The sequence below is a fragment of the Populus trichocarpa genome, chromosome 18, assembly GCF_000002775.5.
Source record: "Populus trichocarpa isolate Nisqually-1 chromosome 18, P.trichocarpa_v4.1, whole genome shotgun sequence".
In the NCBI taxonomy this organism is placed as follows: Eukaryota; Viridiplantae; Streptophyta; class Magnoliopsida; order Malpighiales; family Salicaceae; genus Populus; species Populus trichocarpa.
In genome coordinates, this window is record NC_037302.2 from 5,587,232 (window position 1) to 5,607,278 (window position 20,047).

Below are 20,047 nucleotides of genomic sequence, written 5' to 3' on the forward strand. Positions count from 1 at the left end.
GTGGCATCTCAAATGAAAAATGTTCTCTCTTTGCTACTCTAAATTGTCCTCTTTAACTTGTAAACTTAATGCACGCCTAACCACATGTTACTCACCCTCAACTTTATATTATACTTGTTCACCACTAGCATCATTAAGATCAGAATCAATGATGTCATGTTTCTTAATATATGAATCTGGATTTTCATTCGTTGAAGCATCCATCTCAAACGAATCAACTTTAGAGTCTTTTAAAGGTTTAATATCATCTAAATGTTTTGTGTATTTTTGGACTTGTACTGCATCTCTCCAGTTAACAAGTAGATTATTTGTCATTCACCCTTACTCTCCTTTACTAATCTTATTAATTTTTTTAATCGTCAGCCTCTAAAGTTTAGAGCCTTAGTTTCTTTTACCTCCTTGTATTAGGAACCCTTTGGGATTACTTCTCTTGCAAATTAGTAAACAATACATATTATTATATCACCAAACAACACATTCATATACTCAAATTGTTGTTGCATCGCCTGTAACAAAAAGAAAAGTGTTATTCTCCTCCTTAGATGATGACATGTTTTTGGAAGACATCTTTTAGATCTATAGTTTTAAAGTCCAATATTTGTACTGCCAACAAGTTGGAACATTCTTTGGCTTGTAAATCTAATATAATGTGATTTATTTTTAAAAGCTTTCAAATTTGGTGCATGCATTCTAGCTGAAGATATTACCTTCCTTGTTATTAAGACTCTATTTTATTATTAATAATTTCATTAAATATTCAAATTTTATGGTCATTATTGAAAGATAATATTGAGAGTATTTTTAGGAGATTTTATAGGCTTCTAAAAAGAAAATAAAAGAGAAAAAGAGAAAAAAAAAACGGATTAGATCAGACCTCTCTCTTCTTTCTTATCTCATCTCTATTCCCTCTTCTCTATTTTCTTTTTCTCCTTCGAGTTTTCATTATAGTACTGTGTAACTAAATTTTAATTTGGTTAAAAGAAACAAAAACCTCAGAATCAATAAGATTATGAGATGTAATTTGTTTTCATTGTTCAATTTATGATTTTAGTATTGAGTGTTCTTCAATGTCTATTTTCATGATTGTCTTGTTTAATTACTAGGAGGCCGACTAGTTTATTATTTGTTGCAATCTACTGTTAGGTTAGATATCAGATCCATAATTGTTTGGTCTCTGTAATCTGTGAAGCAACTAAGGTTAATGATTTGTTACATCAGAAATTAGTAAATCTTAGAAAGAATATTTGTCTAAATTAAATGCAATCGCTTGTGCTTATATTGTTTAGCTTCATCAATCTCTCTAATTCTTAATGCTACTACTAAATTAAATATTTAGCATTTTTCTTGAGTTGTTTAGTAGTTAGGGTTAATTAGATTACTTGTTTTCTAATTAACTGCAACTAAGGAGAGATAGAAAAATAGTTCCAATTGTGAATATTAAAAGTATGAATTGATATTTATTTGCATTGATGATCAATTTTAAAAGACCCAATGGTGAATGTTGACTTAGACCAATGTTTGTTCTTTTCATTAATTTTGATATTTTAAATTGAGTTGTTTCTTAGTTGTTTTTTTTAAAATTATACTCAAAACCCCCTATCTTTGTTCACATAGCACAAAATTAGACAAGATGCTCTCTATGGGAATGATTTATACTCATATTTCTACATATATTCTTAAGAGTTTAGGTTTTATTTTTGGTTGCCTGCAACAACACACCAAAAATCAAGTAAGGACTTGATTAAATGAATTCTAAAATTATCCTAAAATAATATATGTGATATTAGTCAAGGTAAAAATTAATACTTCATCATTTATAAGATTTTTAGGTTTCCTTATAAACAGAATTCTATGCCTCTTATTTTATGTACAACATGTAGTACACATTACATTATAGAACACTTAAAAAATACAAAAGAAAAGAGTTAGCACTCAAAAACATAGCAATCCCTCTCTTCTAAAAGGATTTAGGAGATTTCTCATTAATGATTTGTGTGGATTGCTATTAGAGGACGAATATTTAGATGACTTGTGATTTGTAACAACCTAACCTTGAAGCAATTGTTCAAAGTTAAAAAGAACATCCGATCTTCAGGTAATCTTCATATAAACCCTAAATAACTCTGGATATGTCTAACAAGATCTTGGGACTTCTGAAAAATTTTAAATTTATCATTTTTGCTGCGTATATATGTTTCCAAAAACCCAACACCTTTAAAGTTATTTAGGAAGTATAAAAACTCCATTTTAAGAACTTATTTTTAGTTGGATGATTATTGATATTTTTCCATATCTTTGCTTATATGTTATGAGGTATTCTCATTATTTTTTTAGTTCTTAAAAGAACTAAATTTGATTTATCAAATAATAACTATCTTTGTAACATCTTCCTTGTACTTCTCGTTTTCGATTCTTTAATTGTTGGGTAAAGGTTCAAATTCCAATAGCATTTATGCCTTAATTCAAGGTAATTGTTATATCACACTCTTCTATCAAATATGATTTTTGACTTTTCAGGAGTCAATCATGCTTGTGGGTTTCTGAATCAACAAATCCACAAGGATCACATCTTTGTTAGGTTATGAAAAACAAAAAATTACAAAAGAAACATTTCAAAAAAATTATTGTTGTTGCACGGGCATGCAAAAACATACCTTGAGGCCTCAAAAGGTGTTTAAGGTTGGCTTGTTGGTTGTGGAAAGTGAAAATTACAAGAAAAAAAACATATAGAAGAAAAGTTATGGTTTTCACACGGACATACAAAATCATACCTTGAGGTCCTATAATATGCTTGAGGTTGGCTAGTTCATTATGGAAAATGCAAAATTACAACAACAAAAAAAAAATCATTTGATAAAAAGTTATCTTTTTTGCATGGGCATGCAAGATATACCTTGAGGCCCCAAAAGGTACCTAAGGTTAGTTGGTCGGTCGTGGAAAGCGCAAAATTTTGAAAAAACTTATTTCAACGAAAGTTATGGTTTTTGTCATGGACATGGAAATTCATACCTTGAGGTCCAAAAAAGTGTCTGAGGTTGGCCAGTGGGTCATATAAAACATAAAATTACAAAAAAAAAAAAAAACCATTTTGAAAAACATTATGGTTTTACATGGGCATGCAAAAACATGTTTTGAGACCTCGAAAAATGCTTGAGGTTGGGTGGTCAGTTGTGGAAAGTGCAAAATTATATATAAAAAAGAGTCCATTTCAAAAATAGCTATGGTTTTTGCATGGGCATGAAACAACATACGTTGAGGATCTGAAATGTGTTTAAGGGTGGCCATTATGTCATGGAAAACACAAAATTACAATAAAAAACTCATTTCAACAAAAGTTATGGTTTTGGCACAAGCATGCAAAATCATAAATTGAGGCCTAAAATATGCCTAAGGTTGACCGGTGGGCTGTGGAAAATACAAAATTATGAAAAAAAAAGTTATAGTTTTTTTTTTATGGGCATGCAAAAAAGTCCTTGAGGCCCAAAAGAAGTGATGAGAATCAGTGAGCATCACTAAAGGATCCATACCAATTGAGCCTATTACAAGGTCATGATGTTTAGGTTAAGAAGTTGCAAATTTATCAAATTGGATCTTCATGTATTGTTTGGTCTATATCTATAGCTATAAATGGAATTCTTATACGATTCTAGTGGGGATGAAAACTAGATATTTCTAGATTTTCATACAAATATGATATGTTTAGTAACTCATTCTAACAAGAGAAAAAAAAATGTTTGAAGTCAAGCTTGAAATCTGCCAGCAAACAAGAAAAGTTGGAAAATGATTGTTTTCCATATGATTTGTGGATGCTTACAAAGTAAGGATCTAATTAAATATGGAATCCTTATTTTGTAAGGATTACTTACTTTCTAAGAACATCAATTAGGCAACAATCTTTATTTTTCAAGGATTTCTTACGCAACGAGGCAATAATCTCCTCTTAAACTCTTTTTTCATCTTCTCCACAGACTTCATCTTGTTCCTGTCCTTATAAGATTTGTTTCTGAAGATTCTCCCACCATTAAAAAAGAGAGCATATTTTCTAACTTTAAGAGCTATTAACTTCACTTTTCTATCATCGGATACTCTTTGAAATAAAATAAAAAACTCTTAACAGTTTAGAGCTAATCAATAAAATCATTAGGTTGAATTTTTCTCTAAATTTAAGGAATATCAATTCTCACATGATAATCTTGATAAGGCCTTTTATTCCTTTTACTTTGATGTTGAGAAGAAGAACTGTTACTAGCATCATGGTGTGGTCTATGATGAAAAGGATTAACATCCTCTTAATTATTGCTAGAGGAACCAATTTTAGTTTTATTCTCACCATCATCAACGTCTTGATTCTCATATCGTTCAAGAAATTTTTTAAGTTGATGGATTTGCCTTCTCATTTCATCCATTGTAAGAGCAGTGCGCCCATCTCAAATTCTTACATACGATATCCACGAATAACCATGGTTGTAAATCCTAAGTTCTGTTACCAACTGAATACTGGGATAATATGAATATCGTAAAATAACATGACACCCACATAAAGAAATGTTTTTACCCACCATTCTAAGGTATAAAACCAAAGAGATATAGATATGAATAACTTATTACTCTAAAGATACAAATTAAATCACCACTTTAAAAATACATAGTTAAGAGATAAGTCCACCACTTACAAAGAAAATAAAAAATAGTTAAGAGATAAGTTCACCATTTACAAAGGAAATAAAAAATTTGAAAGGTTTTCAAAAGGCCAAGTCATAGACTTTCAAATTAAATTTTTGTCAAAAGATCTCAATACATAATCTGAATCATCATTATATATACTTGAAATAGCCCTCCAAGTTTGGGAAAACACTAAAATAATACAATTGAGAACCAAATAAATGACTTTGATAGAAAACTAGACAAACATTAACTAGTACACATTTTTTACTTGGAAAAAATAGACATTTAAAAAGCTTAAAAACTAAAACAAACATAATTTCTTGTAGAAAACTTCAATGCATGGATGGTTGGATAATATAAAAAGATCACATTCTGAACTTGAAAACCAGATAAATTTATTTTTCCATGCAATGAAGAGATGAAAATTCAAGCTCAAAGTTGGCGATAAACATCAACAAGAACTTCATCTATTTGCTATGTTAACCCAACATGACACTCCAGTGTCAAAGGACGTGCATTTTCTGTGTGTAGGTCACTTAGACCCTGTTTGTTTCTGCGTTTCAAAAGCGCTTTTGACAAAATTTGAAAATTTTTTATTTTTTTATTAACTTGAAATTAATATGTTTTTAGTGTTTTCAAATCATTTTGATGTGCTGATATCAAAAATGATTTTTAAAAAATAAAAAAACATCATTGGCATGCATTTTAGTACGAAAAGCTATTTGAAAAACAACCACAACCACACTGCCAAACAACTGTCCTGGGCATGGAAGTATTGATGCACAATCTATAGTTGGAAGCGGAGGAATATCGAAAGGTACTGGTTTCTTCAGTTTTGTGCTTGGTTGTCTCTTTCTTGATGAAACTACACATGCATGCCCATTGTAATTTAGGTTGAGGATTTTCTTTGGTATAAAATTGTCTCTTTCCTTTTGGTTTCTTTTTTTCTCTGTTGGTGAAAATTAATTTAAACCCAGCATCATCTCCTAATTGACATTCCTAGGTATAAAAAGTTTTTCATTCCACAAGAGAACTCGTCTGTGGATGCCAATGCAATCGAGTAAATTGGCAGTTGTGATTTGCTAGAAGGACCGTTGAATTTGGTGTGATCTGCTGATAACCAGAAAACACAGACATCGGCTCAGGTAAGCTTGTGTTACGTTCTGGGACCTTGTTGATAAACGTACCGCTACATTATCTCCAGAAAAGCGCTTTCATGGAGCAGCCCCATATGTATGGATCCAGTTCCTTTAGTATTCTGTTGTTTGATCAAACCCTTCCCGTGAATGTTGGTGATGAACTCTATTTCTAATGGTAGTCTTTTCTTCTCACAAAAACAAGAAAGAGAAACAGCCTTCCGACGGGGAGAGTTGCATCTACTACTTTCCAGCAAAACCAGAAAAGCAAAATAATGAACGGTTATGTACAACATTAACTTCACAATGAACTGTTACGCACATTCAGCCATCTACTACCGTTGTGGTAGCACTTCCATGCTTGTCATGGAGGGCGTTTTGCGTCCGGCATGAACACTTCCACAAGAAAATGGTAGTAGAGTTGTGAGAAAATTCTGGGCCAGCTAAGTTCAATGCTTCTCACTTGTTTCAGTTGATACATGTGATTGATTTCTGGATGTCGAAAAATTCTTTTGCAATTCAAGATTTGACATCCGCTCACCTTCCAATGCTCGCTCAAGCTGTAACATGCCGGTCAAATTATGAGGTTATGCTAACGATATTATTGCTTCATGCAAAGGGTACATAGGAAGGGTAAAACAAAAAACAAGTACCTTAGCTGCCCTGGCACTCCATTCCCCTAAAATAGCCCTCAGCCTTTCATTCTCTTCCACGTACTATTCCAGCATTTCATCAACCAAAGCACAAAAGTGGCAATCCCAAAACACAGATACAAATCAGAATGCATCCTTTATTAAAGAACTGCGGGCAACAATTAAAGCAGTACCATGGAATTTTGCGACCTCAAACAATGACCATATGCATATATGAATTAATTACTATGAGAATATCAGCCTTAACATTGCTGGGCTGGAAACTTCAACAAAGTAGTAAATTACGGTATATTTATGTAGCTTTGCTTTTTGCTGGAGTGAGCTAATGAGTGCTCACGAGAGAGAACTTTTGGTAGTACTGGGACATGCATTCTGACATGTATTTCATGGAAACGACACGAGAGAATGTGTGAATGCATTTGGACATGACTTTTCAAGGAAACAAGAAGACAATAAGTTCACCCAATAGCGATATTTTCCTTCACAAAAGAAAATGAAACAGGACAAAAGCACAAAAGCTGAGTTTGCATCTCTCAATTTCTCAAGGAATAGTGCCCAATATTCCCTAATTATTATAACATGCCTGGCCGATTAGTAGACTTCATCTTTTCATTTTAAAAACATGCAGTTAGCTTTCTTTAACAGTACATTGTTAGCAGCCACATCTTTATAAGGATAATGTTGTCCTTTTAGTGAAGCATTGGGTTTTTAGCAATAGAGTTAATACATACAGCCAGGATTCTGTAGAGCAAGCACAACACTCCAAAATTCTAGGGTTGAATCTATGGATGGTACCTGATTGTTTGTGGTGCGCACCTGCTGGAGTTCAGAGTCCCTCTCAGCTATCAAAGATCGAGCAAGCCTTAGCTCAGATTGTAATTGATTCATCTGTACATTGAGAGGATAAGGTGGATGAGGTCAAATGGTTGTTGAACCAGTGCCTCATTTAATTTTAATAGCAATGGAAGGCATAGTATATCAGCAGTCCATGGATGGGTTGAACTTTCCACAACAACTGACTGATTATACTCCAAGAGCAACATGAGCTACAGCACCGTAGCTGATTATGCTACATCTTGCTCAAAAAGATAATCAAATATCCTTCTGACATTAAATACATTTTCTGTAATAAAGAGAAGAAAAGGCCCTGATCGTTTACAAATATCCATAGAAATCTTCATCTTTTGACAAAAAAAGATAATTAGAACTTTCTGCTTTAGTTTCCTAACCCATTGGTTCCTACTTCATCAATTTTGCATGTGAAATAATTTCCTCACTTCAAATTGAAATGTCAAAATTCTCCTGATGCTTATGTGGCCTAAAATAACAATCAAGTGACTTCATTTAGGAGCTAAAGTTATATGACGCTAACAATGAGCTTTTGATATATTGCCAATCCACCCATTACAGCACAAATAAGGAGTAGGTAGAAGTAGCAATGACAGCATGGAAGACGGGGAAAATTAAATATCCCATACAGATAATTCTACACAGTATTGTGTATGTTGGAGATGTTCTCTTAATCCGTAAGGTGATATTGTAAGCTTTAATTGAATTCTCTTTTTGCTTATTTAAGAAATTGAATGCTAAAGGACAGAATTTTATCATGTATACCTCAGCAGAAAGCGTCCGTAATTCCTGTTCACGAGCTGCTAAAAGATGGGCAAGATCAACCTGGAAAAGTGGACAACAGCAATCATTATCATTATTTTCAGAAAACCATTCCATTCCATTCCATACTGAAGTGCAGTTAAATGTAGTTGTGATATATAGAGGTCATTTAGTCATTTAAATCTCATTAAGCCATGTTATAAATTTCAAGGTGTGAAAGAAGTCGTCTGTTCTTGAGGGCTACAATAACTACAATTACATTATGGACCTCTACATTCCTTTACATTGTGATTTTATGAAATCCACAGTAAAGTTAAATAATTAGCAGTATGACTATCACCTGAGGTGTACTCCCATCATCAGAGCGTTCATATTTGCTTAAGCACTCTTGCAACCTAAGAACCTGCGTGAAGAATTAATGAGAATTTACCAAAAAAACAAGAAAATCAGTTAAACTGGTGCCAATAAATTAACTAACTATGCCAATTAGAGAAGATCATTGCCCATAACTTTCAGTAACCAAACAATGTGTATTTGTTAAAACCAACAACATTAAGAGATCAGGGACATAAAAACTGATGCTATAATAGGTTTCACTGACAGCTCAAGAGCGCAGCTATGTAAAACCAGTGCAATCATAGATTTTAACAATCTAAAACCTCCTAATAAAGGCTCTTGTATATGAACTTACAAAATATATAACCTTTAACAGATCAGATCAGGGAACAAAGTACCCATGTTGCCAACACTGACAAATTTTGGACTGACACTTAATTGAGTTTAGCATACCTCCTCACTCAAGAAATGAAGGTTCTCACGCTGATATTGCAGCAAAGCCATTTGCTGATCAGAAAGTCGACTGCCATCATGATACCTGTTTCACCAACTGGTACTTAGTGGAGTGTCATCTATTTTTTCACATACAACAAATAAAATAGTGATATCTTCAACTTTGAGTTTCTATATGAACTAATCCATGGGAGTTGGGATTTCTATCTACATGCCACCAACTGCAACAATGACAAAATCAGAATATTGAAAAAATGGATAGCTCCAGATGCAACAAATAATCTTACAAGAACACCATCATGCTTTGTAAGTTAAAAAAAGTACACAGTCTATTTCACTCTGAAACTTGAGAAATAGGCAAGGGTTTCTGGAATAACAAAATAAGAATATGACTACCTCAAACCTTCTAAAGGACTTGAATGTTGAAGTGGAGAATATAATGACTTCAAAATGTCAGGTTCAGAGTTTAACGAATTGTACTGGTGCAAGTAACCTGCAAGTGCACACAGAAAAGCAATGAGGGAAAGAACTGCGATGAAAGTTTTATAATCTCCAATGGAACATTGATTTATGAGTTTAAATTCAGTAAACAGGTATGAACAGTAGAGATCTTGAATTGGCAAAGATAAAATGATCTCGAGGCTATCTAAATTTGCATTCCAGAAGAAAATCCCATTTCAAATGCTCAGTACTGTCATGTGATAGCTTTTACAGAGTATCTTGTTCATAGGAAAGCTTAAGAAGTTCAAAATGGATGCTTCTTGTAATCGTGCATGCTCCATGGATCTAAGGAATTTCCAAAAGCATTTTTTTATTCAAACTGAAGTTTCAATAGTTACGAGAATAGCTACACAATGTCAAAATCCCGGGTGAAGGAAGCGTATAGATAAAGAATTTGCAAATATTCCACACTAGATCTGGATGGGGAAAGAGTTGTCTAACAAGCACCCTATAAGGTTTGATTATTGACAATAGCTTTTTTCATGGTACCAACGCTACATAAATAATGTTAAACTCAAAACACTACAAGGATTGTATAGGCTCACCAATATAGACACTCATAAATGATGCAGCACATATTGCTTCAGCCAACATGTTAATCCTGCAGATTTAATGAGAAGGAAAATGAATTTTCACAGCACAGTTAGAAAAAAGCGATACAGAGCAGGAAAATTTCCATTTTATCTAATGAGAGAACAGATCAGATACGATGTTACTTGTGAATAATAGGATCACAGCTCAATATCATGAGCAATAATAGGACATATCTTGAAAATGAAGCAATTGAGATGCACGTCAGCAAAGCAAATAATGTCCAGACCTCAGTAATGTAGAGACTGAAAGGACACTGATGTGGGGTTTCCATACCATGACAAGCAGCATAGTAGCAGTTCCTAGAATTTGAATAAACAATCATTACAATGATAACAATAAAAATTATGAGATGAAATAATAGATGTACATTAATTAACTTGTCGATGATGCAAATAGCAAAATCTCTGATTTAACTATAGCTGAAATATGTCAAAATATTCCAGAGTAATGGACAAACTTAATGATAGAATGATTGTGGTACCAACCCTCAAAAATTATATCCAAATTTTACCATGAGACCTAATTTTTCAACTCATTGAGTTGAGAAATCCAGGACATAGAGGAGAAATATGGTGGAGTTGTACAGACGAACAAAAAACCATGGTCAAATAGATAGACATATGAGAAGATAAGGACAGAACTTAAAATCATTTCCTTACCATACGCAGTAATGGCAAATGGTAAGCGAACAATATGCTTCAACTTCTGGCTAAAACTGTAATAACCCTACAAAACAAATAAGAGACGGTGATGGTTTGTAGAGCAGGTAAACGTTGTTCACAAGAGCCCACGATTTAAGAATCCAACAGCTCTACAGAGAAACAGAAATGTCAAAAAAGCGAAATCAAACATTTGCTGCGGGTTTCCCAGTAGTTATCTTAAAGAGCAACATTTAGGCTGGGAGAAAATTACATGGAACAGGCGTCAAAATAACATTTGTTTGATGAATATAAACTGCGCTTTCATTCCATAAAGAAATCCCAATAAGAGCAGCAAAAAGGCTATCGAGTGGACCCATAAACATCTAAAAATGAACTTATTACATTGAATTAGAGTAGGAAGGTAGTGGTGATTACCTGCAACCGTATTTTCTGAACTTGAGAAACGAAATATTGCTGAAAGATGCCTGAAGGAAGAAATGAAATGAATCTACTCTCTCTTAAGCATATCGTATTTGCCAAAATTTAATGGATAGATAGATATACCTGTGAGTATAAGAAGAACAACATCACAACTGCAAAGCAAAGACGGAACCAAATGCTTTATAGGGCGAAAGATATATGGAGCTCCGGCTGCCAAAACAGCATAACCTGCCTAAAATTAATTAATACCATTAATAATATAACAATAATTGAAGAGGAAATAGAAAGGATACAGTACTTGCCAGTAGAGCACAGTAAACGATAGCACCAAAAATACTCCTGGATTTCCGGTGACCGAATAGAGGAGCCTCCTGCACTATATCTAAGAAACTGCAATTGCAACCAGCACAGAATGCTTATTATAATCAATTGGAAATATTGTTTTTCTAATAAATACTTGATAAACTTACAGAGCGTTTTCTTCACGAGACGTTGATGAGGAATTGCCATGTCTCTCTGTCGACATCTTCTTCTTCTCTTTTTTTTTTTTTTTGTTGGATCAATCAAGCTTTTTCTGTGAATTTTTGTTTCTTTTTCCTTGTTTGATATTAATTGAAATCATTTTCAACGCTGGATATGGGCCGTTAATGGGCTTTACAATGTCCCATTGCCCGGGCCGAACCTTTAATATTTATCTATCTTTATATAAAAATAGATAAAATTTTAATGCCATGTCATCTTTGAGGATTCATGTTTCAACTTTTCTCTCCCGCCTGTATTAAATTTATTATTTATAATAATATTCTGTATTAAAAAATCAATTAAATAATGGTTTGCAAGGAAAGCAAAATTGTCATCAATTAGGACTTTCTATCTGCCTTTTATCATGAGTTTTCAAAGCGTACGGATTATCTTTACCGGGTTCTTCCTTCACTTAACGTGTATTAGCATCTTCAATAGAAAATGCTATATTAAAAAGTTAAATAAAAAAAATAATTTTTTAAATAGTATAAATATAGCTTTTTGAATTATGTGTATTCCAATAATAAAAAACTATTTAGAAAAGCTATTTATATTTTAATATATTTCATGTTAAATTAATTTTAATATAATTATATAACTAATTTAGATATTTTATATATAATATAATTATGATGTTATTAATTATATAATTAATATGAGTAATTTATAAAAGTAATATAAAATTAATGAAGTAATATGAAAGTTAAAAAATATAATTTAAAATTAAATTTAAAATTTATTTATATGAATATTTTTAATTTTAAGTTTTATATGTTATTGTTAACAATTTAATTTTTTAAAAGTAAATTCAAATTCAAACTTTGAAAAAATGACCGCCAACATAACCGCCAACATTTTAAATTTTAAAATTTTAAATTTTAAAAAAATAACCACCAATATTTTAAATTTTAAAATTTCAAATTTTGAAAAAATTACCGCCAACATTCTAAGATTTTACAATTTGAAAAAATAGTCCATCTATAAATATTCTCATATATCTTAACATTTTTTCTCATCATTTTCTTCTCTCCAATCTTTGTTATATTTCATTAAAATTCATCATGAATCATTCTAATTTTAATTTTTATGATGCTTTTGATTTTGATGATGACACTCCTGTGTTGGCTTTTCAAGTTGCTACTGCTGTAGTTGCTGAAGAAGAATCGAATAATCAAGGGCGGAGAACAGGGTATCGTGGCTCTATTCCTGGTCACAATATTGTCAATCGTAATAGAAAGGAAGGTGAGTTAAGGTTATATAATGATTATTTTGCAGAAAATCCTAAATTCACTGAAAGTCAATTTCGAAGAAGATTTAGGATGAGTTGTCGTCTTTTTCTTCGGATCGCAAATGTAGTGGAAGCTCATAATCCATATTTCAAACAAATGACAGATGCTCTTGGTGTTCTTGGTTTATCTTGCCTTCAAAAGATAACTGCAGCTCACAGAATACTTGCATATGGTATTCCTGCAGATCTTACTGATGAATATCTTCGAATTGGAGAAACCATTGCGATAGAAAGTCTTAGAGCTTTCGTCAAAGCAATCGTAGAAGTTTTTGGTGATTGGTATCTAAGGGCACCAAACGAGGCCGATATTTGTCGATTATTATCAATTGGAGAGCAGCGTGGGTTTCCAGGGATGTTAGGGAGCATTGACTGTATGCATTGGAAATGGGAGAAATGCCCAATTGCATGGCATGGGATGTATACTGGTCATTGTCGTGAACCAACTATAATTCTAGAGGCGGTGGCTTCACAAGATCTTTGGATATGACATGCCTTTTTTGGAATGCCTGGATCATTAAATGATATTAATGTTCTTGATCGGTCACCTATCTTTGCTGCACTTGCCGAAGGTCGTACTGCTCCTGTCAATTATACAATTAATGGGCTAGAATAAACAATGGGATACTATTTAGCAGATGGAATTTATCCTAATTGGTCAACCTTTGTTAAGACAATCCCAAGACCATTAGGAGCAAAGAGAAAATATTTTGCAAGCAAGCAAGAGTCTGCAAGAAAAGATGTGGAGCGGGCATTTGGGGTGCTCCAATCTCGTTTTGCAATTGTACGTGGACCTGTTCGATACTAGGATGAAGAAACGCTTGCATATATTATGAAAGCTTGCATAATAATGCATAATATGATTATTGAGGATGAAGGAGCAATGAACCTTGGATTTGACCATGAACATGAAGTCAATTCCTTTATATCAGTATCACATGGTGAAATACCAGAACTACATGATTTTCTTCAAACTCATAATCGAATTAGGGATAGAGCAACTAGCTCTCAACTACAAGAACATTTGATTGAACATTTGTGGGAACAATATGGCAACGAGTAGAATCTTTAGATTTGAACTTCTTATGTTATCATAATTTTCAAGTTTTTTTATGTTTTTTTTTTCATTATGTTTGTTATCTTTTAAGTTAATTAATCCTACTTGTTATTGTTAAGTGTTAGAGGAACTTTAAAAAAGTATTATGAATTGATATCAATTTCATAACAATGTATTTAAAATAACCAAGAATTTTCTACATATTTAATTAAAAATACATTACATTACAATAAATCAATCAAAGTTAATTAAAAATCAAAACCCCTCTTTTGCATAATTTCTAACTTTCTATTTTGAAAATACGTTGCAGAAATTGGATCCAAATTAGAAATATCCATTTTCATAATTTGTTCTTCTTTCTCAATCCTGTCCAATTCTTGTTTCTCTTGACTTTGTTGAATCATCATGGCTTGTTGCTCTAACATAATTTTGTTGTCTTGTTTCTTCTGATCCTCAATTTCAACTAGAGTATCCCTGAATTGTTGTAAGAGATTCGTTACAGTTACATCCCCAACTTTATCTTTTTCTTGTCTACGTTTAAGTCGTTCCTTTGCAGCCTTCTGACCGATTGGTCTATCTTGATAAATCAATGGTTCACTATCTTCTCTTAAACTAACAGAATCAGGGGTAGATGGAGTTGATGAAGCTGGACTTGCATTGACATGACCTTTTTGTTTCTTGTTTGACCTTTGATGTTGACTTGCACGCTTAAATTGCCATTTGGGTTCTTTTCTTAAGATAACCCAACAATGTTCTAGTTGAAATCGTTTGTCAACGCAAGAAGCATACATTTGCCGAGCATCATTAATCTGGTAAAAAAATAAATAATTTACATAATGTTAAAATATATGTTAAACAATTTAACATAGAAATGAATATTAACATTACCCTTGATTCTTCGGTCATTCCACTTTGCTGATGATTTTCAATTTGAGTAACAAATCTAACAAATTTACCGACTTCTCTATTTATTTCTTGCCATCTACTTGAGATGCTTATTTGTGAACGATTATTCAAGTTTCCTCCATTCTCTACAAAGTAAGCATGTACGCGAGCCCAGAACTGTTTTGTTTGTTGTTCTACTCATGTAATTGGATCCTTGCTTGTATTTAGCCATGCAGAGACAAGTAAACAATCCTCCTCTGATGATAAATTTTTACTTCTTTGTGATTTTTTTGCCGAATGGACATTTAAATTCGAGCATGTTAAGTCATCAATTAATTAATTAGAATCACTTGGTTGAGAGAGAATATCTTCTAACTCACTCATAAGAAAGTTGGTAAAAGAGCTTGGAAAATTTGAATCCATCTACATTAAAAAAAAAAACTCAAGTTAAAACCTTATAAGAGAGTGTAAAAGAAGCTCACATTCAATGTCTAGCAATTTTGTAGTTTTCATACATGCGAATTAATAATAAGCATTGCCTCCTACTTGTTCTAACATAACAATTTGACCATTTTTTGGAACTAAAAGAGAATCGATATACTAGTTTAATTGCATTTTCAAGAAGACAAAATATAATTGACCTCAAATTAAAACAGACAATCAAAAATAAATTTTAAATATGTAACTCTATCTTTTTATCAATATCAACTACCATTATTAATTCCTCTCAATTTTATCAAAGATAACAACATAAATAAAAATTGTCTTCCTTAACCCATATTAAAAACATAAAATAATAAAGAAATAAAACTCATTACAAATATTAAATTAACAACAAAACGTCTAAAAAATCAAGAGATATAAAAAAGAAAATAGAAAAAGCTTTTAAACAAGCATACCTTTTAATTTCAGCTAATTAACACAACCGATGTTAATAATTAACCGGAGAATAATTGATTCTTGTTTTTTTAAATTTGAGAGAAGGGTGAGACACAATACAAAAATTTAAAACTACAAGTTTTTTCTTCATGTATTTATAGAAAATTTCTTCTATATTTAAAAAAAAAGAAAAAAAAAGTTGTTGGCCAACGGCTATAAAAATAACCGTTGGCCAACAGCTATCATTTTGGCCATTTCTACAGTTAAATGTAGAAATGGCTGTTAAGGAAACAAATAGCCATTTTGGCTATTTGTTTAGCTCCTCCGTTGGAATGCAAACAGTGAAGAAATAAAAGGCAAAGGACGTTTGGCTTCTTATTTAGCTGCTCGGTTGGAGCTGCTCTTATATAAATATAGGTTAGGTTAAAAACTAATTTTAAAATTGAGACTGAATTAATCTCTCTTTTAACTTCAATTTTTTCTTTTTTTAGAAGAAACTAAGGCCCCGTTTGTTTACTGGAAAGTAGTTTCTTTTTGAAAAGTGAATTTCGAGAAAGTGAATTTCAGAAAAGTGAATTATTTTCCGATGTTTGGTAGTGTAATGGAAAATAAGTTGGAAAACACTTTACAGTGTTTGATTATGTCATGGAAAATGAGCTGAAAATAACTTATTAATGTTTTATTTTCTCAAGTTTATTAAAATAATGAGAAACAAATCTTACAAATTAAAAGGTTGAATGAGGATGAAATTGAAAAAAAATATAATTTCATAAATTATCTCAAATAAAATAAATAATAATCAAAATAATAGAAATCAAATCTAAAAAATAAAATAAAAATGAAAGATGAAGAAATTAAAATAATAATAATTAACATTTCATAAATTATTTCAAATAAAATAAGTAACAATTAAAAGAAGGAGGACCAAATTTGATAGATAAAAAATTTCAATAAGAAAATGATAAGGGAAAAACAAATAACAATTATAAAAATGAGGACCAAAGTTAATATAAAAAATAAATTTTAAGAGATGAAATTGAAAAATAAATATTCAAAACCATATATATATATACAAAAGTTTGAGGATCAAATTTGATATAATCAGCAAATAATATGACATTTCTAAATTTTTCACAACTTCCAGAAAGTGTTTTCCGCCCAAATTTTCCAGAAAAACACTTTCCTAGAAACCAAGCCAAATTTTCCTTTGACTGGAAAGTGTTTTCCGTCGACCAACTTTTCTAATGATAAACAAACACATAAAAGTTTGGAAAGTGGTTTCCCGGAAACCACTTTCCGGGAAACAAACATGGCCTAAAGGTGTGTTTGGGATAGAGATATTATTTGCTGTTTTTAGTGGGATCCATAAAAAAACAAAAAAAAACATGTAAAACTTGTTTTTGATAATAGCTTTTGATATATTAAAAAAGTTATACATTAAAAAAAAATCACCACACCCTCAAATGCCTTATTAATCACCATCTTTTTCACGACAAACTTATCTACACTCTTGAGAAACAAACTTAGTTACCTTTTCTTTTTCTTCATAACTAACTATCATCTCCTTTTCTCTCCGAAAAAAACTCTTTGTTTATTTATTAATATTAAAATAATCAAAAGTGGAAGTTTGGGTTGGCATATACCTTTTTTTGAATGATATTATATTGGATTTTCCAAAACATATAAACGCAACAGAAATGATAAATTTAAAACTTTTCAGGAGTCCAAAGGATCCTATTATACAGATCTAGAATTATTTTAAGTTTTTATATGAAGATTACATGAAGATCAGATTTTTTTTTTGCTTTAAGTATTTGCTTCAAAAGTTAGGTCGTCGCAAACCATAAGTCGTACAATTATTCGTCCTCTGACGGTAATTCACACAAACCACTAGTGAGAAATCTCCTAAACCCTTTTAGGAGAAAGATATTGTTATACCTTAGAATGCTAGTTATTTTGTATTGTGTTTTAGGTATTTCAGTATTGTATTTAACTCACCTTTTTCACCATCCAAGAAAAATAAGAGGCATAACTTTTTATTTATAGAAAAACCTAAAAACTCTATAAATGAAAAAAAATATTAATTTTTCCCTTAAATAATATATATACACTATTTTAGGCTAATTTTAGAAATTTATTCATTCAACTCCCTGCTTGATTTTTATGTCTAGAATTATAATTCCATGTATAAATTACACTCTAATCCCTAATTTTTAAAATTTATTTATAATCAAGTCACACTTGATTAATCATCTCATTTTAATTTCTGACTAATGATTCTTATGTGTGTGACTCATTAGATTTTCTAATAAGTTGGTCAAATATAAATCACAATCCTAAATAAAATAGGATTAAGTAAATTAAATAAATAAATAAATTATCAATTCAATAATTAATTGATTTATATTTGAAGGTCAAGTACAATGTCTAGTAACATGTCATGATCCCCTAAATATTATGAAAGTCATAAGTGGTTTTACTTAACCTTTTAGTAACCAGTTTCTCAATATAATTATTATTCATTCATCAACAATATTCCGATTTAGATATTATAGATATTATAGTATAGAGTATGTCTACTATGTCAAATCATGTTTGTTCTCAACACCATAGTTATTAATTCTTTAAATAAAATTTGAAACTCTTTTCAAATCTCATTCTATCTTGTGCAAGGAATACTATTTGAGATCGGGTGAAACATTTTTCATAATTCACCTAAAGTGATGAATCCTATCTTGATTATTTAATTACCTTTTTATAGTTCATGTTATACCCAATATCTGCCCATTTGTTACCTTTGGTTAGGATAACACATAGCAGAATCAAAATATAGCACTTCATATATAAGATAACTTAGTGATCTCAAGTATAATGATCACTTACACAACTATTACATGAGCTTTTCCATAACCACGGGTGATCTCTTCATATGAATTTCTTATGTGGATCAGTTCAGTGTATATGTCATCTAACAAATACTTACATATTAGTTCTAGATATCATTCATACCTTAGTTTATGAAAACATTTGCTTCTTTTTATAAAGGAAAACACATAATATGTATCAGTCTCAACAACTCTAATTAATGTCCAATCTTAATAGAGCATCGATTAGAAACATTTAGGAACAATGTTTTGATGCAATATGAATATTATAATTATAACAACTTCATAATTTTCTTTGCAAGAAATTTTTGTCTCAATGACTTTATCTTTACTATAAACTCATTAATCAAATATTATATTCATTAATAAAATATTTCATGAATATTAAAGATAAATAACTCTTTATTATTAAATTAAATATATTTACATGAACAAAGCCAATGCCACGTGTAACCAAACGATTGGTTACAAGGCATATACACTAACAATCTTTCACTTGTACCAAAGTCAATCACTCATGTATCAAATACCATATCGCTCTATTTGATGATAATACTTTCACTGAGATAGTTTCTCAGTACGAGAATCTACAAAATTCTCTTTAGTAGGTACTCGCTCTATCTTTACATTTTTCTTTCTATGATTATCTAATCAAATAGAATTGTTCAAGTACATCTTTGGATCATTAATGAGACATTGGTTTCTTTGCTTGTGCAATGACTCCATTATTATCATTGTACAGAGCTACTAGATCAACAATGCTAGGAACCACACGTAGTTCAATGATGAACTTCCTAGTCCAAACAACCTCTTTTATCTCTTCAAACATAGAAGTGTTCTCAACTTTAGTTGTAGAATCTACTTTGATCTTTTATTTGGAACTCTTTCAACTTACAACACCATTATTTAGAATAAAATATAACCAAACTAAATTTTTTATTTTCAATAACTTAATGAAAACTAGCATCTAAATAACCAGGAACTACTATTTTATCTCCTTCATAGACTAGAAAAACATTTTTTTTCTTTTTAAGTATTTAAAAATATTTTTAACTATCTTTTAGTGACTCTTACCTAGATTAAATTGATATCTACTTATTATGAAGCATAAGATATATCTGGTTTTGTACAAATCATCGCATATATTATGGTTCTTATATCCATAGTCATAGTATATGGAATCATTTCCATCATATCTCTCAATTTGTGTTTTAAGGCACATATTCTTGGAGAGATGTATCATATGTGAAATAGGTAAAGTATTCTCTTTTGGATTCTTTCATACTAAACCATTTTAGCATCTTATCTATATACATGGATTGAGACAATTCAAGTAACCTTTTAAATATATCTTTATAGCTTTTTATTCCTAGTATAAATGTTGTTTCTCTCATATCTTTCATGGAGAAATTCTTGAGTTCAAGAATCATACAGTTTTGTCCAAGACTTCATTTTATCCACATTTTAGTCTTTGAGTTTGATAAAAGAGAGAGAAAATTATCG

General features: G+C 31.1%; 3 protein-coding genes across 8 annotated transcripts; 1 reads left to right on the forward strand and 2 right to left on the reverse strand.

The window, feature by feature from the left end:
* Positions 1-5,942: 5,942 nt before the first annotated feature.
* LOC112324960 (protein FIP1) lies at positions 5,943-11,618 on the reverse strand. 6 transcript variants are annotated; one of them, XM_024589864.2, is made up of 14 exons: positions 11,502-11,618; positions 11,330-11,421; positions 11,155-11,259; positions 11,026-11,075; positions 10,609-10,675; positions 10,176-10,248; positions 9,901-9,956; positions 9,251-9,347; positions 8,855-8,939; positions 8,406-8,468; positions 8,069-8,128; positions 7,250-7,342; positions 6,455-6,517; positions 5,943-6,361 (listed from the first exon to the last, which is right to left on the reverse strand). In XM_024589864.2, exons 1-14 carry the CDS (start codon positions 11,555-11,557, stop codon positions 6,251-6,253), a joined length of 1,071 nt encoding a protein of 356 aa, XP_024445632.1. In that variant the 5' UTR covers positions 11,558-11,618; the 3' UTR covers positions 5,943-6,250. The 6 variants fall into 6 exon arrangements, with proteins under 6 accessions (XP_024445632.1, XP_024445633.1, XP_024445635.1 ...); XM_024589865.2 differs by having other exon boundaries at positions 11,155-11,241; positions 11,502-11,594; XM_024589867.2 differs by lacking the exon at positions 11,502-11,618 and having other exon boundaries at positions 11,026-11,064; positions 11,334-11,421.
* Positions 11,619-12,938: 1,320 nt separating this feature from the next.
* On the forward strand, positions 12,939-13,328 carry LOC127904718 (uncharacterized). Its single transcript, XM_052449080.1, has one exon. The coding sequence runs from the start codon at positions 12,939-12,941 to the stop codon at positions 13,326-13,328; it is 390 nt and encodes a 129-aa protein (XP_052305040.1).
* A 135-nt stretch (positions 13,329-13,463) lies between these two features.
* Positions 13,464-15,764, reverse strand: LOC127904727 (uncharacterized). The gene is made up of 2 exons (XM_052449163.1): positions 14,784-15,764; positions 13,464-14,704 (listed from the first exon to the last, which is right to left on the reverse strand). Exons 1-2 carry the CDS (start codon positions 14,799-14,801, stop codon positions 14,144-14,146), a joined length of 579 nt encoding a protein of 192 aa, XP_052305123.1. The 5' UTR covers positions 14,802-15,764; the 3' UTR covers positions 13,464-14,143.
* Between the last annotated feature and the right edge of the window lie 4,283 nt (positions 15,765-20,047).

Coding starts and splice junctions, on each gene's coding strand:
- LOC112324960 (XM_024589864.2), bottom strand. CDS start 11,557: ATGTCGACAGAGAGACATGGCAATTCCTCATCAACGTCTCGTGAAGAA. Junction 8,469..8,854: donor TTCATTTCTTGAGTGAGGAG/GTATGCTAAACT, acceptor TTCTTCACGCAG/GTTCTTAGGTTGCAAGAGTG. Junction 8,129..8,405: donor ATGATGGGAGTACACCTCAG/GTGATAGTCATA, acceptor CCACTTTTCCAG/GTTGATCTTGCCCATCTTTT.
- LOC127904718 (XM_052449080.1), top strand. CDS start 12,939: ATGACAGATGCTCTTGGTGTTCTTGGTTTATCTTGCCTTCAAAAGATA.